This window comes from Cavia porcellus, unplaced genomic scaffold (genome assembly GCF_034190915.1).
Source record: "Cavia porcellus strain 051 isolate PalLab524CR breed Dunkin Hartley unplaced genomic scaffold, mCavPor4.1 scaffold_31, whole genome shotgun sequence".
NCBI lineage: Eukaryota > Metazoa > Chordata > Mammalia > Rodentia > Caviidae > Cavia > Cavia porcellus.
The window spans coordinates 29,344,444-29,369,313 of NW_026947514.1; the positions used below are offsets into that span (position 1 = coordinate 29,344,444).

Consider the following 24,870-nt stretch of genomic DNA (forward strand, 5'->3'; position numbering starts at 1 on the left):
CTGATTGTATTATTGGTCATTATCTGACAGGGCATAGTTATAGCTGAGGTGGATCTGGAAGTCCTACTACAACCTGGTAAACATGGTATCAGGTAGAGTTCCATTGGAGTGGTATACAAGGCTGGGGAGTTCTCTAGCCATGTTTAACAATTGATGGTACCTGAATAAGACTGGAAAAATACTTTTTAGCAGAGAAATACCATAGGCAATGTATTTAACAGGATGAACAATGAAGTTCTTTAAGGAAATGTGTAATGATTTAAAATTGTTTTTGGAGTAGAGAATTGTTATAGACATTGCCATAGATATTGTTATATAGTCATTGGGAAAGACCCTAACTTCTGGTCTCTGGAGAAGATAAGCTTAGAACAAAAAGATGTACTTTTAATGGCAAAGATTTTAGACTTTTGGGTTTAGGTTTATAAGTCAGTGTTAGATTGTATGCTTATGCATAGGCCTGAGTTCTATTCTTAGCATCACAAAAGAAGGAAAGAAGGAGAGAAAGGGAGAAAGAGAGAGAGAGAAAAGAACCTTAGACTCTTAAGGCAGATATAGAACTCACCAATAGTCAGCTATTTCTGTTGAGAGGAGTATAGACACGAGCTGGATGACCTCTTAAGGTCCTATTCAGTTCTGCAATGCTTTGAATTATAGTTGGGTGCCTAATTCATCACCAGAAAATGAGGGGACATGGGAAAAGTTAGTTTCAGAAGCATGTATTATGGTCACTAATTAAAATTACATTTCTAGCCTTGGTCTGAAGCACATCCTGAAGCAATGTGCCCAGCTTTTTGTTGACTTCTGTTGTTTTGGTGGCGTAAGACACCAGCTGGGGAGTAAATATAGTGGCAAGAGACATTAACCTCCAAAGAAGTATTTAGTATGTACCAAAGCAACTGCAAAGGACAATAAGCCCAAGAGGCTATCTATGAAAGTAGTTCAGATGAAAACTCTGTCTGAGGTCTCTTCTGGTTCTCATCTTGCTGGACTCCAACACATCGGGGGGCCCAGATTTCATATCTGCTCAGAGGATCCAGATATTGCTCTCAGCTTGATTTTGGTTGAGTGATTTTACCAATATTCAGAGTTGTCAGTTTCTTCCAAACTTAGTAGGGTAGAAAGGTCTTATAGGAGGGCTAAGTTAATTATATGTACAAAATTCTGCTTGGGAAAAGATGTGATCATTATTCTTTCCAAATAATTTAAGGAAATGCAAGAGAATTCTCATATAAAAATTTTGCTCTGTGTTTGGCTTAAAGGAATAACAGGAGTTGTACTATGTTTAATATGAGAAGTAAACTTTTCTGTGGATTTTGGAGGTAACAGTTTGTTAGTGGAAATAACTGGTATAAAAGAGTGAAAGAGGAATTGTTAGTGTGAACATTATAGGTTCAGAGAGAATGGCAGTTTGTAATGCTGAAAATTTCTTTAGTTAAAATAGATTGTTTTTCTCCATAAATATCAATCTTATGTCGATAATTGAAAATGGATCAATATATTCTGACTACCATCTATTATTTTATATAATGAACTTAGAGTTGCTGGTTTTCTTTGTGATACTAATCATTCAATCAGTCAATCAATCAATGAATCAATGAATGATTTATTGAATGCCTTCTATGTTGCAATATTGTGCAAGATTTTAAAGGACGGACAAACAAAGCAAAGGATGTCTGGGACAGACTTTAAAGAATGCTTTCTATGCATTAACACAGTAACCAAACCTAGGCTTTTTATAGATGTTGGCTTGTTTAAGCCATATGGCAAACCTGTCGGGTTAAGATTACTATTTCAGTTTTATAGAAATTGAGGAAATTGAGGCTGAGGGAGACTGAGATGCCAAGAGTTGTAACAATTGGTTATGTCTGAGTCTTCCAATGAAGGATTTTCTGCCTCGGCAACCCTCTTCAGTAAGCTTGACATTTCTTCTGTTTTGAGGAGGAGAGACAGGTGGCTAGCATATTACTCAAGGCAAGATCATTTATAATTAAGTGACATGCTAGTGCAAGGAGTGGCAGTCAGGCTCAGCAAGGAGAGTTACTGGTGCAGGCTGAGGAAGCAGGGAAGTCTTTAGAGAAAGTCTGTCTTTATAGAAGGATGGACAGAGTGGGTAGACAGAGGAGGCAGGCCACTGAGAGCAACAGCAGAAAAAGCCCGAGCAGAAGCTTGGAGGTGTGAGCAGGTGCAGCCGAGTTGGAGTAGGGCGCAGAAGAGCTTGAGAAAGTGGAAAGAAGTCACTGGGCTGTGGTGCAGAACTGCAGACATGTGAGTGGCATCGGCATTGTGATGAGGCTTGATCCGTAAACAGGTGTTAGGAGCAATAGGAAGCAGGACATCACTGTGAGCCTGCTAGTAGGTTAAATGCCATGTTTAGGATAGTTGAGGACAGCTGAACTGGGGGATGTCAAAAATTTGGGTTTGAAAAAAAAATGGGGGCTGGGGATTTAGCTCAGTGGCATAAGCACCTGCCTTGCAAGCAGGCAGTTGTGAGTTTGATCCCTGGTACCAATAAAAATGAAAAAAGAAATTTGTTTTTGTTTACTTTCCATCGCCATCTAGACTGCCTCTGTCCTGTCGTGGTTGTAGTATCCAAGCCCCCGTGGGGAAAAGCTGATCAGTATTCCTTCTAAATGATTCGTGAAGAACTCCAATGTCTCCCAAATCCTGTGTGACACTTGTCCAAGTGATGAAATGTTCCTCTTGCTGAGTGTCGGACCTGGTGTGTAACAATTCCATGGGCATTTCCTACCAACTGTTATTCTGAGAGCAGAGCAACTACTGTCATAGTACCTTCTGATTTGTAATGTCCCTGGGAGGAGTCCAGGATATTTAGATGGGCCAGTTGGCCTCAGAAAGCTGGGTATCTGAGGAACCAATTTAAATTTGGGATTCAAATTTATAGTTGTCTTCCTAGTCAGGTAGTAAAAGGGTTTCTCTGAAGAGGCACCATTTAGACTGACAGGTCACTGGATGTGGTGTGAGGGAGAGAGGAAACCAGGTTAGATGATGACTGAGGCCTCTGTCTAGGTGCAGAGGCATCTCGGAGTCTTATTGTTTAGAGATCCACTGATTTACCTCTTGAAGGAACTGAGGAGCCCCAAGCTGGAAATCCTCCAGTCTTTATTTTTATGTCTGTCACCCGTTCTCTCCTCGCATCCCGTCATGAGTGGGCTCATCACTGGCCTCTGAAGCTGAAAGAGACATTGCCATGTGTGAAGAGTGAGTTGTGACTCTGAAGAATTGAGGCCATCTTCCTCACAGAGGCCAAGAGAGCCTGGCATTTCCTGTCACGTTAAATCATCACCTCTGCCCTCCCACTGTGATCTTTATGGCAGTCTTGTCAGAAGCTATTGTCCCATCTTCCAGATGGATAGACCAGTGCTCAGAAGGTTTAAATGATTTGGCTGGAGCTGATGTGGCAGGGTTGGTCTAGGTCCTCTTTCTTTTGTTGACATTAGTGTACTACTATGGCATGTTGCTCTCAGCTAGGATGTTCAATGACAATTGTCTTGGTTTAGGTGTGGCTAATAAGGCAGAACACTGGACTGAAATGTTTGTTTTAGGACTGGGAGTGTAGCTTAGGGGTAGAATGCTTGCCCAGCATGTGTGAGGCTCTGGGTTCAATCCCCATCAATGCAAATGAAACAAAGAAAAACAAAGATTCTTTAAAAAGGTTATTCAACAGCATAGAATTGAAACCTACAATGCAATGACACACACACGCCCTTTAAGGAAAGCAAAAATCATTAAATATATGCCTATGGATTGTTGTTTCTTTTCCTCCTTCTCTCCCTCCCTTCGTTTTTGCAGCATCCAAGACTTGTACAGGTCTCACTGAGCCTCATAAGCTCCCCTGTCCTTTCATCTGCCTTCAGACTGGGATGTTTATGTAGATTTGGTGTAGCCTGTGTTCTGGGACCCAGTGTTAAGTGCGCATTTGGTACAGTGGAGCAATGCTGTGTGTTACTTCAGGCTCCTGCTCCTATCAGCTCTGTACTGGCTTGAGCTTTCACTGTGTGAAGCACCCAGGCCTGCTGCTGCTGGCTGGTGGTCGGCTTATCATAGGCAGCCCCAGAGACAACTTTGTCCTGCTAAGGGTGAGAGAGGTAGCTGTCAGGGAACCTCTGCCTGCTGACTGGCAGGGGCTTAACTCTTACTGCAACTGCTCCTCTGGCATTTGTTCCTGAATATTCTCTGTAGATTCTTGTTCTCTCCACTCCCCTAGTCCTTCTGGCATCTTTGCTGTACTAATCACAGTTCATTTTTCTTTATGTTTCATTTAGGGGAAGAGCACTCCAGGGCTCCCAAAATGTGGAGAGGGAAACTATATATAGGTGGCCAAGTGAGTCCATCCACCACCACCAGTGAGTCTCTGAGACTGCATCCTCTCTCTGCCCATGAAACCCTTCCTCAGTCCCTCCTCCAACCCGTTGTGGGGCTCTCTGGAAAATAGTTTCCCCCATGGTTTTGCCTCTACTGAGCAGGCGGTGCCCACTCTGTTTGTGCAGGAGAAAATGGGTGCTAGGCTCAGTGAGCGTAACCTATACCAAGTTATCCAGCTTCTCTACCCTCACTGTCTCCTTTATCAACCCTGTGACATGGTGTTGACTCTGTTTTACAGATGGTTGAGGAAGGTTAATAACTTGTCTAGGATGAGGCAAATACACATCTATTTAACTTCAAAGAAGACTTTTTTTCCCCTGTCTTTCATGCCATCGTGCATACAGGAAACCTCATCTAGCTTTCCTTCTTCTCCTTAAATCAGGGGTTCTGAGCATTCATTCATTCTTGTTTCCTGTCACCCCACTCTTACTCTTCTTGTGGTGACAGGAGTCCTGCTGGCCTCTGGGAGAATCCATCCCTGCTATGAATCCTGATGTCACTGGCTGGGTGGCACTGATGATTAAGCCAGCATGTTAATGAGCCAGAGACCTGTGGCCACAGCAAACTGATTATTTCCAAAAAGCCAGTTGCCCTGGCCAGGCTCCTCCATGCTGCTGAGTTTGGGAGGCCCATTTCAGGAGGCTGTGAGTCTGTCGGTGAGTAAAGAAGCTGCTGGCACTCCCAAACAGATGTTTTTCCTTTCCCCAAATTCTTTGCTTCTTATTACCTTGTTTTAAAGCCATAAACATTGTTGGGTTAGCTTCCTCCAAAAGCAATTTAATCTAATCTTTTAAATAGTGATCCCAATTGAGTACTGGTCAGATGATCTGGAAAGTTCCAGGATGCTATTTTGGTGAGAATGTGACTTTTCAAAAAAAAAAAAATTATAGTCTTTCATCTTTATCTTTTTGCCTTACCCACACAGAGAAGTGCCTCTTAAAAGGACCAGGCCCCTTTCTGCAGAAGATTTTTACAACTGTCTCTTCTGGAATGTTCTCCAAGGAATAAGAGAGCTGGGTGCAGAGTTGACATTATGTAGGGCTGGTTTGGCTGTGGGGGTTGATGTATGCACTTCCTTCCAGAAAACAAGATTAGGGAAGAGTCAGGCAGCTGGGCTGAGGTCCCAAGGGCTCTTATTTGCTGCATAGGAGAGAAACAATACCAAGAGGAGGTGCCAGGATTCTAGACCCCCTGGCTGCTCCCACTGAGCCCAGTGCCATGCTGTGGGGTTGGACTTAGTGGTCTCCAAGGTTCATTCTGATTCTGACTGAGTGTCTGCTTTGGTCAAATGGAGAATTGTAATGATATTTTCCTGCCCAGAAACTTGTTTTCTTTTTAAGTGGGGACTTAGGGAAGTCTGGTTTTTAAGTCTCCAGAACAGCTTCAATGGTGGAAACTTCAGGTGCTATTTACAGGGTCTATGGGATGACGATGGCATTTGATATTCACCTTCTCCACACTGTTCATGTCAAAGGCAGGCTCCTCCCTGTCCTTCATCTACCCACACCTCTGACTCCCTTGGATCCCTGGCTTCATCAACCTCTTGCCTTTACTGAGAAGAGAAGTGGAGAACCTGCTTGACTAGGATTAGACAGGGGACCTGTGTGGATGTGGAGCAACTGTGGGTTGCACACCTGCAAGCACATGTTGGGGTCCCCACCTCTGGGTTTTCAGGATCCAGGACTCATTGTCCTGCAGGCTGGACCCATTCTAGGCAAGGCTATATTGTCTGCAGGTGTTTTCCTATGCTCGACTGCTGGGCACACAGAAAAAGAGGCCCAAGGGCTGATAGAGAGAGGAGAAGGAGGATAAGAGGAGGAAGGAGGAGGAGGAGGAGGAAGGAGGAGGAGGAGGAGGAGGAGGAGGAGGAGGAGGAGGAGGAGGAGGAGGAGGAGGAGGAGGAGGAACTGGAGACATAGAGAGCCATTTCCCAGATCTAGAATTTCTCCGGGCAATGCAGGGACCATGCAGGTTCAAATTTCTGGGCTCCTCATTGAGTGCTCTCTCCTAGAGGTATCTCATCCTCTAGACATCATTGTGTCCAGGCTGTTTCTGCCTTCTCAGTTTCAGGGAGCTATTGAACTTCTTGGTCTTTTGACCTTTCCAATTCCTCACCTCTAGCCTGTAGAAGTGGGAGGTGGCCTTGACCTGGTTTTCACCAGGTGTAATTATAGGAGTACTTTTAATTTAGGATGGTACATTAACTGTCAGGACCACAATGAGCAGCTGCCCCTTGTTCTCATACTCCCCTGTGCATCTTCACACTTCCTTCAGGTGGAGTCTGGAGTGTGGACTGGGACAGGAATGGTGTAGAGTAGATTGTAGAGGGCAACAGGATGTCAACACAGGTGGGCAAGCACCTTCTGCCCCAGACTGTCAGAAGCACAGTGGCCTCTGGGAGCTGCCCATGAGCCCTTGGCCTCCTCATGTTGCAGGAAGGATTTTTCCTACTGCCTGTCTCTTGTGGCAGAGTGGTACAGTGACTACCCCAAGGGATGCTGTAATAAGGTGACAGTTTGTACCTGCCTCTGCCAGCCCCTTGCTGGGTGTTTTGAGTAAGTGACTTAACTGTTATGAGCTTCTACTTCCTTTGTCCATAACACGGGGAGTCATCAATTGTTTTAAGAGTTAAAGGAGGAAGTGTATTTAATGTTCCTCGTATATGTCTTCCTCATTAAAGTGTAGCTGTGGATGTTAATGATACTAGTACTCTTCTAAGGATCTGTCAGAGGATTGTTTCTGCAACTTTCAAGAAGGGGATCCAAGTTTTTCCTACATCTTCTGTATGACTAAGGATTGAAAGAATGTCTTTTCTTTTTTTCTCATTCATTTACTCATTCCTTCTAACTTACCTTTTCTTTGTCCCCCACCTTCTTGGTCTCCTTTCTTCCTTGTCTCACTTTCTCTCTTCTCTCATTATTCTGGGACCTGCAGTGGCCTCTTTTCTTTACACATTCATGATCCAAAGTGCAACCTGGCAGCTCCTTGAGCTAGGGCATCCACTGAATTTTTGTGCTATGAGGCTCATCCCACCTCTTAAAAGTCTCTACAGCCTCCAACCAAAGGCTCCCTTCCTGGCTGGGTGGCCTTACCCTTTCCCTAGAGATGGCAAATTTTCTACAATGATCTTTTGTCATCTTACATCTTTCTTTCTTTCTATTGTTTGAGTTCCCAACTGCCATAGCAAGTGGATAGATGAGTCTGGAACTAAGGAGAGGTTTTGTGCTGGGAGCATAAGTTCATAAATGACAAGTATACAATTGATACTTAGAGGATGTAACTTTAACTTGATAAAAGGGAGAGTTAGGAGCAAGGGGAGGAGCAGGGCCCAGCCAAGGAGACTAAGAAGGGGCAGCCAGGTGGACAGGCAGAAAACCAGGGGAGTGTGTGGAGGAACTGGAGGCAGGAAGTGGGGGAGGGTGGAGGCACTCTTTCAAGTCCTGCTATGAGGATGAAAAAGAAATAGGGTACTTAGTGGGCTGGGGATGTTCTATTAGGAAGGTTCTCCTTAAAAGATGGGAACTTTGCCATGTATAGTATTTGTGTGCTGGCAGAATGGTCTGCTAGGTGGGTAGGTGGGTGGGCGGTGCTGAATAATACAATAGGGAATAATGGCAGGAACAAACTTCTCAGGGGGAGAATTTGGAACTCTGGCCCAAGTGAAGAATGGGCCTTGGGTAGGAGCTATGATAGTTGGATCTGGATAAGAAGCAGGAGACAGGAAAGAGATGTGGGCACAGGGGCCTGGGCAGATGTAGCATGGGGAAGAAGAGGTATTATTCTGATTGCCTATATGTTTTCCCAGTGAGTAGGAAGAGTGTGAGAAAGAATATGGGGAGTGAAAGATTTGGAAGGATGGAGCCATATGAGGGAATGACTTGATAAGAGAAATAGTGGAGTATTACTAAAATCTGTGGTCACCATGTAAATAGAAACAGACCAATACAGTGGTGTATATTTTTCTTCTTGAGATGGATGCTGGGAGGTAAAATGTTAGGTTTAACCACATTTGGAGTAAGCAGATGTATGCAAGGATGTGGTGTTAGGGCTGGGTGTGTAGTCTAAGCTATGATGTGAGGGGTGGTTTGTGGTGAGGAATATAAGGTCCAGTAGATGTGAGTTCCTCGTAAGGTTAAGTTTGATGGTATTCATGGCACTGTCCTCAGTAAGTTAGGTCCAAGCTGGGCAACACTAGCTGTGACATTTTTATCTTGATTCAGGTATATTCCTCTTAAAATGCTTGAATAGAAAGTACAATAGGAAATTGCAATAGCCAATGCTTGTTTGGGGGTTGCTTAATCCATTCATTGTTTAATGAGTATAATTTAACTAGAGTGCAAAGCTATTATTGCTTCACGATGACACAGTGTAAAGCATATCTTCTATCTTACATGTCTAGGCCCATTTGGATCAGTCCTGCAAATACTGGGATGGGCATTTATGTTTGTTTTTAGTAACATAAGAAGAAATATTCTAAGTGCTTTGTCATCTACGAGGCTTTTCTGGGAGGCAATAGTGAATGAGGTATCTCATGCTATTAAGAGGAAGCTCAGTTCTCCTATTTGTGAGCAAGATCCACAGGCCTGTGGCAAACGATATTGTCTGCAGGATGACACCTTGTGCCAGGATGCATTGCTGTCCTTGCATCTGACAATCACAGGTCTCTCTGAAACACTTAAGAATGTGTTGAAAGTGGGTTATGAAGTTGAGAGAATCACAGACTCTCTGGGAATGGAATCAGAGGCTTGGTGGTGCCTAAACAAAACAGAGAAGTGGTAAACTTTGTCTTTTTTGTAAAAAAGTTTTCCATTGTAGCACATACCCTACTGCCTTGTTCTTCACAGTGAAAATATTCGCAGGAGAGAGTTTCAAGACCTCAGTGGCCAGGACAGGCTCAGGATCTGGGTCACAGCGTGGTGATCTGCTTGAAGCTAGCGGATTGTCCAAGTGTGCCCAGAGGAGCACTCACCTGAGTCAGCTCAGGGCACCAGCACAGAGACAGCTTCTCACTCCGTGTGAATTAAAACATCTCTATTTGTGATTCTTGTGTACTCTAAGGTCTCCGAGCTGCTGGGTCACCAGAAAAGCTTTGCTGCAGCTCTGGGAAATGAGGAAATAAGTGTCTGACATTTCTACTCTGAGGGAAATTCCCTATAGAGGCAAAGAGAGTGAAAGAGATGTGCTTGGGATGTGTGTCTGAAGGAAGAGTGCAGAAAAAGGTCTTCAAGGGTTTGGGTGATGTGGCTAAGGAGTGGGGCTGGAGGTTAGAGACCTGTTTTGTACTCAGTCCATGAAGGTCTCACCCACAAAATGTTGTGAAACCAACCTTATTGGTTCTACTCTGGTGTCCCTCATCTCTGTCAGTGGCTGGGAGCTTCTGGGGGAGGTCACAGGTGCACCTTCCTGGTGTTATTTTGAAGGTGATGCCCTATGGGCATTAAGAGCACCCACTAGGTCTAGAGTCAGGCAGCTCTGCTTGGTAACTGTGTAACCTGAAGCCAGTTCCTAACCTGGCACTTCTGTTTCTCTGTCTGCATTGGAGAGCAGAGAAAGCTGTCCAGAAATAGGATCTTTGGGTCTTGACTCAAGGGATGAAGAAGTCTTAAACACACGAGAAGGTAGAAGCAGTAGTTCATGTATTCCTTTATTCATGGTTGGATTTACTCACTGGGTGAGAATTTATGGTGGAAAGATGAGAAATCAGAGTAGTAAGCATGAAGACCAGGCAGCTGTCTCAGAAAGGCAGGGGTGAATTGAGGGACTGCAATCACCATGCATCTGGAATGCCTGGGCTCTTGCTAAATTGCAGATTTAGGTTTGGTAGGCCTGATGTGGTGTTTCTAGCAGTTCCCACATGATGCACATATTAAGGGAACATAACCCTACTTTGAGCAGCTGTATAACCCATTTGACACCTTTGGTTATGAATGAGGTTGACAGAACAAGGACCTTGGTGTGCAAAAGGGAAAGTGCAAAAGGAACAGTTTTTTGGGAGGGAGCATGACAAATTGTTTTCAGCGTGACTACTGAATAGGGTGTGGTGATGCTTGGGGTCCACCAGCCAGGAAAGAGGCTTGCAGAATTAAGGAGCTTAGGCCATGTTGAAGGCACTGAAAGACAGAGAGAGGAGTTACTTAAGGATGGGTAGGCCTCCAGAGAGGCCTCCAGCCAATGAAGTACAAAAAACATTAACCACCACTTAAAAGTCCCTTTTCAGTAGGAGTTTCAGAGTATTTCCTATGAAAATAGAAGTGTGCCACTGCAAAGCAAGGATACCATTTGATTTATGATCTTAGTTGTTTCAATAGCGACTTGAATTCACAGAGGGGAGAACAGGAAGTAGATATTTGATCAGTGACCTGCTGGAAGTTTCAAACCTTCATTCTGATATAAGGCTTTAAACTTATTTGTCTCGAGAGCTCCAAGCTTGGAGGTAGCCCTATGTTTCTTGTATGCAAAATTGTGTTATTAATTGGTGATAGCTGCTTGGAGTGCTGTATTGAGAAGGATCCCAGGGTCTCATTCATATGGGGTAGAAGAGAATACTGAATTGATTTGTAATGTGTGCTGGAAGTAAAGGAGAATGGTGGTGTATGTGCCATATCTTTAGCTATCCCTGAAGGTGGTATGTGTGTAATTTCAGAGGGGTTTGGTGCTTTCATTTCCCCAATTATGCAATTGGGGAATTATTTGTTACTTATTCACAAGAGCTTTGTGAATCTTGCAACAGTTGTGATGCTCTTGACTATGTTTACAAAGTACCTGGAAAGTCTCTCCTGTATTACTCTAATATCAATCGGTGTTTTTGTACTGAACAGACTTAGTAGAGTACTTGTCTTAGGGCATCATCTCTATTAAATCTGAAGACAGATACAGGTACCTGGAAACAGCCATTGATTTGCTTTCTCTTGTGTTATTCTAACTCTAAATTCTCCAGAGGGGTAAAAGGCCCATGGAAAAATCAACTTCTCTAGCTTTCTAAGTAAACAGCAAGGTCAATTCTCATTTATAAATTTGTTGAATAAATATTTGTTTGTCAAAAAAGTTGGGTTAATCTTAGACGATAATCTGGCTAGTGGAAATCGATCTATCAGTCAGACACTGAGTGACCAAAGACCCAGAGCAATCACAGACTCGGGGCTTCTAGGGCTCAGGGTAGGAAGCAAATTCTGGGATGATACAGGCCAGCTAGGGCTGGGGTTTGGTGTGCTCCCATGGCACTCTGGGGATGCTTTTTTTTAAGTAGAGTTGGCTCAGTTTGATTTTGTTATCTTGTTGAGTGTATTGAAGGACATCAGAGACCTCAGGGGCTCAAGAAGCCTCGGCAATGGACTTCACAGGAAGCTGATTATCACCATCTTGTCTTCATTTTCCATTTTCTGCCATTGCCATTGGAAAGTGCATTGGTGACTTGGAGGGGGAAAGTGGGAGGTGAAAAGTGAAAAGGGAAAAAAAGGATTAGAAGGAGCCAGTGAAGCTTTGGACTTTGCCAGGGTCCCGGAGCACGTGTGCAGGAGGGTGTGGGTCTAGGTGTCTAGTGACTGGCAAAAGGACATCCTTTCCTTTCTGTCCCTTTGTCCTCCTGGGTAAGGTAAGAAAGTAACATTTCTGTCTTTCCTTGGCTGACAGTACGGTGAGGGGTGCCTGGGGCTGATGTGAAATTGATTTTGGATGCCAGATGTCTTTTTGTGCTCCTCTCTGAGGCATCACAGAGAAAGCCAATGATGGGTATTATTGGGGTGGCCCTAGAAAGGGCTCAGATGATTGGGTCCTTGTGGGGATAACTGACCTAGCAAGACAGTGGGGCTGTGGGCGGGGTAGAATGACATTTCCCCACTGCAGCCACTGGCTGGGAGCTGTGGCCAATGATGCCAGAGCACCCCTGTTGAGATTCTCAGGAGCTGAGGCCCAGTAACACCACCATAGGCTGCTGACCCACTTCCTGCAGCCTCCAGGGTCCCTCTGAGTGGGCTAGATTGGCTCATTCCCAGGTGACTGTTCCCCAGGGTGTTCCAGGATTAGTTAGTGCCAGATGGTAAGGACTTGAGGCTCTGCCTCATTCAAGCAAGCCCTGCTTCCCAGGGAATTTTGCTTGAGGAATGGAACACCAAAGCCCAAAGGGACCTTAGAGAATGGTTGGTGTACTCTCCTGTAGTACAAACTAAAGAAACTGAGGCACAGAGAAATCTAGTGACCTATAATCACTATTCCTTAGCAAATTCCTTATGCATAAAATCTCAGACCCACTTTTGCTTTTTATTGTACATCTCAGGCCTCATTGCTCAGCTGGGCTTTTCCACCACTGTATTTGTTACCCAGTGCTGTGTAACAAAGTACCCCCCAGCTCAGTAGCTTAGGACTGCATTTCTCATCTCACAGTTTCAGAAGTCTGGGGATGGCTTAGCCGGGTGAGTGGTCTGTCATGGAGCTGCAAGATCGCAATGCTCAACATGGGCCAAAGGAATGACTTTTACACTCGCTCACATTTTTGCTGATTTGCCTCAGTCTCTTGTAAGGGGGAGAGACAGAGAGAGAGAGAGAGAGAGAGAAAGAGAGAGAGAGCGACAGAGACAGAGACACAGAGAGACAGAGAGACAGAGACAGAGGCAGAGATATTGTGCTGTGAGAATGGTTTTTGTAACTTCATCCCCTAAATTCCCAAGGTCTATATCATTATTTCCTCTTTACTATATTTGTTAGAAGCAAGTCATTAAGCGCAGCCTAAATTCAAGAAGAAGAGAATAGTCTCTGCCTCTTGAAAAAGAAAAAGAAGAATCAAAGAAGTTATAGGCGTTTTCACAGTGCCATGGCCACTAACCAGCTCATCCCTCACTATCTGGCTCCTAGTGTTGCTCCTCTTGCCCAGCCTTCTTGAAAGAATCTGCATGGCTTCCACTGAACCAAGCTCTGGGACCAGGAGAAGCTTCTACAGCATATGCCCTTGCCTTATGAGCAGGCCACAGATAGTTAGGACTGAAGAACCTTAATCTAAGATCAGAAGGAAAAAATAGTTTCCAGTAGAAGGAACTTAATTCATCTCCTATGTAAAGACAGACTCTGAGGTGAGCAGGGCTCAGTTTTGACCTTGGAACTGACATCCAAAAATTCCCTTGCTATTAATAAGTGGAGTTGAGTAATATGCCTAAGCCTATTTCACATGGCACTTGTGAGCCTGAGCATGTTGGACATGCCCTGTGGCAGGAGAGTTGTGTTGTGAGGTCATCTAGATGTGAATCCTTCCCTCATCCGTCTTGAAGCCATCCATCCATCCAGAGAGGCATGAGGGCACACTGCCCCTGGAGGTTGCTCTGGTTGGAAAGGCCCAGTGGCTTGAACACATCCCCCTAAGTTCTTGTCTTCCTCCATTTTCCTTCATTGTTTACTTGGTGGTGCCACCCTGTCCTCCTCCTTGGATACCACCATATGCTTTTCTCCAGGTTTACCTTTCGGATCACACTGCCACCTTGTCTGTCTTTCCCAGTGGGTTCTCTTCTTGATGTCCATTGGTACTTTCATTTCCAGGGATTATTTTTCCCCTTTTTTGTAACTAATTCCTTTTTCTGTGCTCTAGGGATTGAAACCAGAGCTTTCATACTGACCTATATCCTCAACCATTTTTTTTTTGTTATGAGACAGGCTCAAATGTTTTAAGCTGTACTTAGTGGGCTTGAACTTGCAGTTCTCCTGCAAGTTCTTTTGAATTTTTTTTCTCTGTGATCTCTCCTTGTGTATCTCACTAAGTTCCAAGGCTTCCTCTACCACCCAAACTAGATGATCTCTAAATTTCAGCCTCCATCCTGGTCCTTTGTCCTGACTGTAGACTCATATTTTCTCACTGATTCCTGGACCATGCCATCAAATGCTCCATCTGCACAACAAATGCCATATGTCTATGTGGAATGCATTAATGCCCTCGTGCGTCACAGGGGGAAAGTCTGAGAAATGTGTCATTAGGTGTTTTTGTCATGAGATCATCATGGAGTATCCTTTACAAACAAATGACTGTCAGATCACCAAGCAAGATAAACTTACAGGACAAATATCATATATATGCTTTGTTATTGACCGAACCATCACTGTGCAGTACACAGTATACTCTGCAAGCCTTCGATCTCTTTCTGAACTAACAAATTTATCAGTATTCTATGGCCCATCCTAGGAGCCTTGGTGTATTTTTTCACTCCTCCCTCTTTCTCATATCCTGAAGAACCTTAGTCTAAGATCAGGTGGGTATTGTGTCCTACTGACAAATTCTAGTCCTCAAATGTTTGCTCCTTTTGTCTCCCACATGAAGATTTTTGTCTGTGGATACTGTGCTCAGTATTTACAATGGCATCTAGCACATCACAAGTGCTCAAAAGTTCATTAAATAAATGGATCTGGTAACTGGTCAGCCTTTCCAGCTGCTTCTACTATGTTTATCCTTTGACCTATCACAGAAATCATTTCTCTAAAACAAGGGTACAAGTAATCAGTCCTTCAGAAGTAAGATCCTCTGAGGAGTCTTCACTGCTTACAGAGTCAAATCTGAATCCATATGCCCACCTAAGAGGCCTTTCACAGTCTTTCCCTGGCCTTGCTAGCATTATCTCTTGCCATTTCTCTTCCTTTGTTTTCCTGGAGTTACCCTTATTTGACTGAATAAAGCATGAGTTGTACACGTCCGGCTGTTCCATCTCACTGGAACATTCTTTTCCTTTTTTTTCTTCCACTTAGAACCACTTGTATTTAGTCTTCCAGGTCCAACTCATATACTGATTTCTCTCAATAGCTTTCCCTGAGTCTCCCCAATGTTATTATTGCTTTCCAAGATCTTTATTCATTTCCCTACTGTAGCACACATCACATTGTCATTTGAAAAAAGTTCTCTTCCTGTAACAGTTACTTGGTGTTGTGTAACAAATAATTCCAAAACTTAACAGCTTAACACAATCAATACCTATACTCTCACAGTAATAGTGGGTCAGTTCTCCTGTGAGTTAGCTGGGTGCTGCTGGCCCAGCGTGATATTGTAATCAACTAGGGCTATGGTCTTATCTGAAGGCTCAACTGGGGTGGGATCTAATTTCAAGTTCTATGTGATTTCTGGCAAGGTTTGGGTCCACCTGGAGTTGGGTGGACCCTGGCTTCCTTCATTCATTGATATATGAACCTCTCCATAGACCTCTCACAGTACAACACCAGCTCCTTCAGGGCAAGAAAATGAGAACCAAAGAAAGTTTTGAAGATGAAAGCTACAATCTTTTAAACCTAATATTAGAAGAGATATTTAATCACTTCTGCCAAATTCTACTTGGCTGTTACAGGTGAGGTATTAAGTTCTCTCCATACTGCAGGAGAGAGACCTACACAGGGTGTGAATACCAGGAGAGGGGGATGCTGGTGTGAATACCATCACTGGTGACCATGCTAAAGGCTGCCTCTCATGGCTACTAAACTGAGCTCTTCAAGGTAGCATTCTTGTCTTATTTATTTTTACATTTTAGCCATTACAAGTTCCTGGCAGTTAGTAGGTGCTCAGTGTATTGTGTCATTGAATTGGTCAGTGACTTTGGTCAGTGAATTAGATGAAATTTTCGATAAGAATCTGGTTACAGTCCAATAGATTACAAAGTCAGAATAATCTTCAAAACTAGACTGAAATGTAATTTTAAAAATGTAAAACAAAGCATCTACACTTGTAAGCATATCATCAGTCCTTTATTTTTAGGAAGGTCTGTGATTGTTAATCTTACCTAGAAAATGGAAAGAAAACACTGTTTTTCTTTTGACTTAGCACAGCTTTACAAAATCTCTTTGACAGAAAAAGATGGAAATACCACAAGTGTTCTCAGACAGTGCAAGAATCTAAACCGCCCATGGATTTATCATTTAATTCATGGAAAATAAACAATTAGAGGATCATAATTAATCAAGTGTTGACTAATCATTGCTGTTTCCTACCACTTCCCATCAATTAGGGGCAGCATAAAACCAGGACAGTAGGAAGCAATGGAGCTAGAATTCTTCAGGTTTGTTTTGTTGGAGAAAACCCAGAGCCCATGGTTAGATGCTCTTGATGGCCAAGGAGACTTAGAAAGAATAATCAGTGTCATAAATTTGTACCTGAGATTGATGTTGGGCTCTGGACAATGGTTCAGAGTGCCCTCGACACACTACTGCAGGGCAAACCTTACTTTGGCAGATAGTAGCCAATAGTCTTCAATTCCAACTAAGGATTTAAAGTAAGAGTCAATTAGATTGTTTCTACAGATGACCTGATTCTGCTACCATGCTAGCAACATCTTGCTTCGCACAGTCAACTCAGTCTTGTATTCCTCATACCTCATAGAAGGAACTTAACCCGAGGCCTCTCTTCCTGCAGATTTCTGAGAGTTGATCTTTATAGACCCACTTTATTGCATGAGAAGAGACTGTGTGGTTGAAGAGAGGGCCTTAGATTTCTAGATTTCTTTCACTGTCTGTGATGGCTATGTTTTGACTCTCTCGCTTTCTTTATTTAGTATTGTGAATCGAACTCAGTGCCACTGAGCTATATCTGCATGTGATGGCCATATTTTGGTGTTGATACTAGACTAGGCATGGGCTGGTCAGCATGGAAAAGTTGATATATATTCTGGCAGAACTTACTGGCTATTTTAATTTCTTCTTAGTTATTCCATTTTGAATTTTATCTGGCAAACTATAGAAGGTTTGTCTATCTCACCAAGCAGATCAAGAGGATCTCAAAAAATGCCAGTTTAGATAGCTCTACAACTTCATGGAAAGGGGATTTCAACCAATTAATTTAATATATTGGAGATAGTGCCCGAGAGGCAAAATGACTTGTTCACAGGACTCCGATGTTGCAGTGTATCCCACATTGTGGCAGTTGTTCCACAAGGGGAGGGACTTGGTTTTTCTCATTGCTGCATCCCTGCTACTTAGAAGATTACCTGTCTCACGTATTTGTTCAACAAATGCTATTAAAGAAATGAATAAGTGATAAACAATTGTTGATCCTCAGCTGCAATTACAAATTAGGTAGGAAGTCTGAGGTCATCACTTGACTCCTGACATCTTTCTAGTGCTGTGCCTGGCCTCAACTTGGGGAATTGAATAAGTCATCTACATCCAGATCAAGGCTTCCCTATACCACTATTTCACTGGAAAGGACCAGTTGTGATGGATGGGTGTATATTCATTTCTAGGAGACTCTACCTTGGACCACACATGACCGTGAAATGGGTAATTTCTAGGGTCATTTAAGTTAGCTGTTTAGTACATAAAAAGTGCGCCTTTCACTCTTGTATGCCTGTGTTTTGTACAACATTTATACCAATAATAGAGACAACAAATCCTGTGGTTTGCCTGCCATTTAAATATCTGGTGCTGTGGAGCTTGACAACGTGGCGGGGCCAGAGGTAAGCAGACCTCCCAGATGAACTGAACTTGGAGTTCATTTAGGTGTTGTATCCACGCATAAGGCAGACACAGCTCACATCATCATTTACTTTTAATGTGTTTTTGTTTGTTTAGTCATTGTTCTTTCCTCACTCCTGTCTTCTTTTTCCTCCTTGAAGAACATTAAAAATGGTGAGGGAAACAGGAGTCATTCAGGTGCCTCTGAGAGTGCTGTTGTGGTTATCAGTTTGCAGGTAGCTGGAACATTACTGGTAACATGTAAAGCAGATAGAGGGGAGCCTGTGGACCACTGTAGGAGGCCAACAAAGCAGAGATTGAGAAGTAATCCATGAGAAGAAACCATGCTCATTAGCATATTTGTCATAACATGTATAAAAAGAAATTGGATTTTGATTATTCAGAATTGACTTGCCTCTTTACAGATTAAGTGTAATGACTCTGAGTCTCCTTCCCTCCACCTGCCAAGCTGGGTTTCAGGGTGGATAAGAATGAAGAGGGGCCAGGAGGGAGGTAGGGATGTGTGTGTGGCTGAGGGGGGAGAGGGAGAGACAAGAGAGGGGAGGAGAGAGAAAGAGACAGAGAGACAGAGAGACAGTGAGAGAAGGAGAGGGAGAGAGGGAGGGAGAGGGAGAGGGAGAGGGAGAGGGAGAGAAAATGTGAATGCGTGGATTGATTACATGTATTGTCTTCCACAGATGAATTTGATGAGTCCAATTTGACTATGTTTTGCATAAATGCTTTAGCAAGAGCTTATATATATTTGCAACATATAAATATTGTAAATTTTATATGTGTACAAATATGAAGAACTGTTAGAAAGTTGAGCCAAATTATTTTCTATTGAATGCATGTAAAAATATGTTTTGGGTGCTATTTCAGGTTGGAATTGATCTTAGGTGTTTTATATATTATGATTTTTATAAACCGAGCATCAAACCAAGGAGCACAAACAAACAGGAGCACAATTTGGGTTTTGCATTTACTTTCCTGAGTTTCATGTATATTTAGGTTCTTTTCTGACAAATTAGTTAAGAGATCGATAAATAAGGTAATAAAATGCAATTAGATGTTTATAATTTCACAGTGAATAAATAATAGACCATGCTAGTTACACCATTGTTTGTATCTATTTTATTTATGTTTTCAGTGCGTACCTCGCAAGATAAATTTTTCCCCAGACATCTAATTTAATCAGTGATGTGGCTTCATCTAGTCCAAATTAAATACTGCAATAATGAAATAAGGAACTCTTTTAATAAGGATCATAATGTAAGGGATGCATCATAGCTGTTTGTATATTTGTTTTTGCCCAGAATTCGTTGAAAATAAACTGTGTTTCTTTCAATGTACTGAATATTTATAAAATGAGATTGCCTGGTTAATGCTTTATGTTCGCTTCTAAATCACAATCTTACTGTGAGCCTAATCAGCAAAGTGTATACAGGTATTTTCTCTCTTAAAAGGTTGGACATATGCAGGTGTGGGGCAGTTGTGTATGAGCATATAGGCACTTGTAAAAATGGACCCTGATTTTGGCTGGGTATTTATTTATGTGACTTCTGCTCGGCATGGAACACCACTAACTGTCCCTTGCCCATACTCAGCATCTATGCACATGTCTTCTATAAAGACATGAGATGTGTCTTTTGAGTTGGCAAGGCAGCAATTACTACTTCAGAAGCCCATCTCTTCTTTTTTATTGAGCTCCCTAGACTGCAGCGTTATTAATACCAGGTACTCTTAGCCTCATGGCCTTTCTTATCCTAAGCCTTTTCCTTCACCCTACCTATTTCTTTTTTCCCCATCTGCTGAAGTAGCACCCTGAAAGCCAAATCCTACTGCCTGAAAGCCCAGTCCAAGGAGTTACATCTCTTGGAAATGATAACATTTCCTGTTTCAAACTGTGGGGAGGACTGAGGCCAGCTTTGGAAGGCATTAGAACAGGCTGATGGCAATGTCTGTCTCTTTAACCAGGTTCACTACCTGGCCATCTAAATGAGTGAGCAGGAGACTTACCTTTGTCAGTTATGCTTTAACCTTCGTGGCTCTAACCACACAGTTGTAATTGAAAAGATACATGTGGAGTTTATTCATGTGAGGTCTCTAGCCAGACTAGAGGGCCTGGAGTAGCTTGCTTATCACTGTATCTTTTCTCTCTAGAATAATAGCTGACTTAATGGTTCTCAAGAAATACTTGTTAAACTGATGAACATTTGGGGTAAGCTGGCTGGTTGTGACTGCAGTCCAGCTGACTGGACAAAGTCAACTTGCTCGTCTAGCATCTGCCCCATTACCTCATCTTCACTCTTCCCGGTGATGCCCTGTCAGAGAACCTGGCCATCTCTGGCCCGTACCACCCAGTCTCAAACTGAAAATTTCCCCCCTATTTCCAACCCAGTCTTCTCTCAGTGGTTGGAACAGGAGAAATCTGGCTAGAGTTATTCCTAGGCAGATCTTTAAGACTCTTTTGAGAATATCAGGTTGGATATTCACCCAGGATTGTGATGTAAGGCTTCTTTCTCTTCCTTGGGAGAGTTAATAGTTCAGAGCTGAGGGATTCTCTGAGTTGAATGACACCTGACAAGACCCAGCAAAGGATTTAGATCTGCTAAGTGTCTCCTACACCAAACATCCAGCTATTTCTACCCCTACTCCCATGCTTTCAAGATACCTAGTGTGGATTATGTTTATGGAGTCCAAATTTTGATAGGTCCTTATGTTGACTGAATAGATAGAAGTTCAACAAAATGAGTATGACCAGTTCTCTGAAGATTTGAAAGGGAGGAAATGGGGTCTCCTCTTGAGGGATGTGGCTTTGTCAGGGATTAGTGGTGCCATGTGGGATCTTGTTAATGGAGGGCACTAGGTCACCTGTATACAGTATCCTTTAAAGCACAGAATTTCTCACACGAAAGAGGCAATATTATGCACTATTATAGTGGTTTTGGCAGAGTGGGAGCTCCGGAGAAGGATGAGTCCCCAGTGTTAAACAAAGCTGCTGATTTCTGGTAGAATAAAAAATAGTTGTTCTGGGCAGATTCCTGTATAGTTGACAGAATCAGGAAACCTGGAAATGTCACCCAAATTTTTCTTCATTGCCAAATCTTTGCATTCTGCAGTACACAGCTGGCATCTCTTTAGGGTGGGTGAGGGCTGAGAACAGAGTCTATCTCTGCAGGCTGGGCCTCAGGTGTTCTTTCAGGGCTGCATGCTCTAAGATCATACTTTAATGTCCATCCTCCAGTTTGACTATTGGCTTGGAATGGAGTAAAGAATTATTATTATTTTTTTTTGGTACTGGGGATTGAATTCACAACTAACTGCATTTGCAAGGCAGATACTTATACTGCTGAGCTAAATACCCTGCCCTGGAGTAAAGAATTAGAACCAGTGACTGATTCTTTTAGACAGACCTGGCTATTTGCTGTGATGGTCTATTCTTTTGCCCTCCTTGGAGGTCCTTTCCTACTATCGAACCTGTAACTCTTTGGGGCTTGGATTTTGCTAATCTTTTGGCTGTGGGAATAGATACTCTGAATAACAGTGCAATGCCAGTGCCACATCACCTCTGAGCATTGTCCCTGGGAACTTTATATCTTCTTTCTGTCCCTCTCCCCTGTATTCTAAGGGAGTATGAACAGGAAACCCCAGCTACAAGTACCTCTTATGTGTTGTTCCTACACAACTGAAGCTGGGTCCTGAAGATAAAGCTGAGATCTCTCAAGGTGCTCTCTGGTGCTGTGTACTTTGCAGTCTCCTTTTGACTTTCTCTGATAACCACTTTGTGCTCTCATCAGTTGGTTATGCCTAAGGGGCAATGTGGCTCTCCAGGCAAGGGGAATGGGATGGCAACTGTTCCTAGTAAGACGGTTAATGTTTATTGTTCTCTTTGTACCTTGCTCTGATATAACGAGGGAGAGGGGCTGTGGTAAGGAGTCTGGATAGAGTCTTATCCTGATTCTCCGTGGCCTGGGGAATGCCCATGCTACCCCTATGCCTCTTTCCACACTGGGCATGAATGTATTTTTGCTTACTGCTGGGCAGGTGACTGATCACATTCTCTGGTCTTAATGCTGCTGCTTCTGGTTTCCTCCAGGTCACCCGACCTGCCTGCAGTTTACCCTGAACATGACCGAGGCTGTCAAGACCTACAAGTGGCAATGCATAGAATGCAAATCCTGCATTCTCTGTGGGACTTCGGAGAATGATGTGAGTTTGGAGCTTTCCTTGTGGGAGGGACAAATTCAAGGTACTGGGAATCCTCAAGGGGTGTAAAGGGAGGCAGGACTCTTTGTTACTGAGCTCCAACAAGATAGTCAGTAGTCTTATTCTTTGCCTCTACAACCTGTGGGACGCTTGCACCAAAGGGACCTTGGACACTCTTTGTACCTGTGGAAACAGATGTAGAAGGTGGCTGGCAGGGGATACTTGTGTGGCCATTTGCTCTTGACCTTGATACTTGGAAGCAACCTAGCCATTAGCTCCAGAGAGTGACCGACAATGGAGACCTTTGCTTATGGTAGGGATGTGCTTGGTTGTTTTTGCCATATTTCACAGTGCATAATGTCATTTTGGACTGCACATTAAATATGATAAATGTAGAACTTTTAAAAATCATCTATTTTATAGACAATTTCAAATACACACAAAAGTAAAAGAATAATGAAACTGGTGTATCCTGTCTCCAGCTTCAGGCATGGTCAATATACATCCAATTTTGCTTCAAAAAAATACTACTACTGTCTTCTTAATACAAGTCATAATGTCATTTCATCTGTAAATGTTTCATATGTATCTAAAATGACATGGACTTATTTTTGACCAAAGCAACCAAAATATTAACATAGCTAGAAAAATCAATAATTCCTTAATCAAACATTCAGTTAAATATTTATTTCTTCAATTGTCTTATAAATGTTTTTATTTGAACTGACATCCAAATATTGCACTGCATTGCAGTGTAGTTGATATGTCATTGAAGTTTCTTTATATCTATATGATCTGTATCTGTACCTATACCTGTATCTATCTGTCGTATAAATACTACATAGATTTCCTCCCATCTTGCTCTTTTTTCCCTTAAATTCTTTGTTGAAGAAATCAGATCATTTGTTCAATAGAGTTTCCATGACTGTGTTTTACTGAATGTTTCCTTGTGGAATTGTTTGACATTTCCTTCTGTCTTGTGTGTTTCTTATGAATTGGTAGTTAGGGCTGGAGGCTTGATTCAGGTATCTCTGTCTCTGTCTCATGAGCTCTCTCTGTCTGTCTCTGTCCCACTCTTTTCTAGCAAGACTCCTTTATAGATGACTGTGTATGCTTTTACCTGAGGGCATGTAATGCCCAGTCTCTCTTTTTTTGTGAAAGTGCATCCATTGATGACCTTCAGTTGGAGTGTCATCAGGGAAAGCAAAATGGAGATATCTTATTTGATAATTTTTGTTTATTAGCTGGGATAATCTCATAAAAAGAAACTTGCCCAAATTTGTAATTTGGTGTTAGATCATACAGAAAAAGCATGAAAAATGCTTGCTTCTTTCCTCCTATTGGTCTGCAAATTAGTATGGTAGTTAATGTACCTATCCATGAGAAAAACACTCAATAAAATAAGAATTTTGCTTCACCTTCTTTTTTTTTGTACCGGGGATCGAACTCATGACCATGCACTTGCAAGGCAAGTGCTTATGCCACTGAGCTAAGTCCCTGGCTGCTGTGCTGCTTAACATGAGAAAATATTTATATCTTAGAACTAAAGCCAGTATCTTATTAAGTAAGGAGAACACTAGAAGCATATCCATTACTAAAAGTGAGGCTTCTCACTGTGTTATCAACATTGACTAGAGACCTAGCTAGCACAATTTGACAGGAGAAACCAATTAGAGACTTGCTAATGGATCAGATGTATAAGCAGAACTAATAAAAAATGAGTCCAACATGTTACAAAATTTGAAGCATTTTTGAGTCCTAACATGATGCCACAAATAGAAAATATCACAACACAAAACTTAGCTTCATGCATAAAATCATCAAAAATATTATATAAAATTACTTCAGGCTATGTGTGTGAGATACATATAAAACATGAATGAATTTTGGCATCAGACATGGGTTCCAATGCCAGATATCTCAAAACGCATATGCAAATATTCTAAAATCTGAAAAAACCCCAAATCTAACGGCTTCTAAAATCTGAAACACTTTCAGCTCCAAACATTCCAAATAATTACTTGACATGTAATAAAACTTTCTTTATCTTCATATGATATAGCAGTACATCTGGAATACTTTGGAGAATCGATAATAATAAAAAACCGTGTGTGGTGACACATTTCTGTAATCCCCGTACTTGGGAGGCTGAAGCAGGGGTACTGCAAGGTCAAGGCCAACCTGGGATACAAGGTCAGTTCAAGGCCAACCTTAACTGCACAGTGAAATCCTGTCTCAAAAAAAAGAATGGGTTAACTCATATAAAAAAAATTAACAGGATATAAACTAACATACATAAATAATAACACATATTTGTATACAATAGCCAATTGGGGACCATAACTCCATTTATAATAGCAACAATAAGAAATACTTAGGAATATATTTAACAACAAATGTATAAAAACCTATATATAAAAAAATTGTAAGCACTTTTGAAAAGATTATAAGAACATCCTTTGACCTTAGATACAGTGGCCTAACATTATAAAGATGTCTGTCCTATCTAAGTTAATTTGCCAATTTGTTTCAGCACCAACAAAAATATAAACATGGGTTTTTATGGAGGTAGGCAATTAGAGACTTAAATTCACATGGGAAAATAAACACACAAGAATAGCCAAGAAGTACTGATAAACAAAACAGGATGAAAAGAGGCTCTCCCACACCTCTAAACCTACTGGACCCATCTTTTTATGAAGCAGTGTGCTATTGATGCGTAAGTAGATAAATAAACCAGTTGGAACAAAATAGAATAGAAATTCCATAAATAGACCCACCTACATATGGAAATATAGCATAAGATAAAGGTTGCATCTAAAATTACTGTGTCAAAGACAGACTTTTTAATGAATAATACTGGGACAGTGGAGTAGC

At 42.2% G+C, this 24,870-nt stretch overlaps 1 protein-coding gene across 6 annotated transcripts in view; it reads left to right on the forward strand.

The window, feature by feature from the left end:
- Window positions 1-24,870, forward strand: part of Dpf3 (double PHD fingers 3) — a 287,741-nt gene that overhangs the window by 237,792 nt on the left and 25,079 nt on the right. For all 6 annotated transcript variants that reach the window (XR_010044920.1, XM_063241223.1, XM_023566104.2 and 3 more), the window contains one exon: window positions 21,884-21,996. Coding sequence is in view for 5 of the 6 variants with exons in the window: in XM_063241223.1 (XP_063097293.1) it covers window positions 21,884-21,996 (113 nt within the window). In the remaining variant the exon portion in view is untranslated. Of the gene's footprint in view, window positions 1-21,883; window positions 21,997-24,870 lie in introns of those variants that run through there.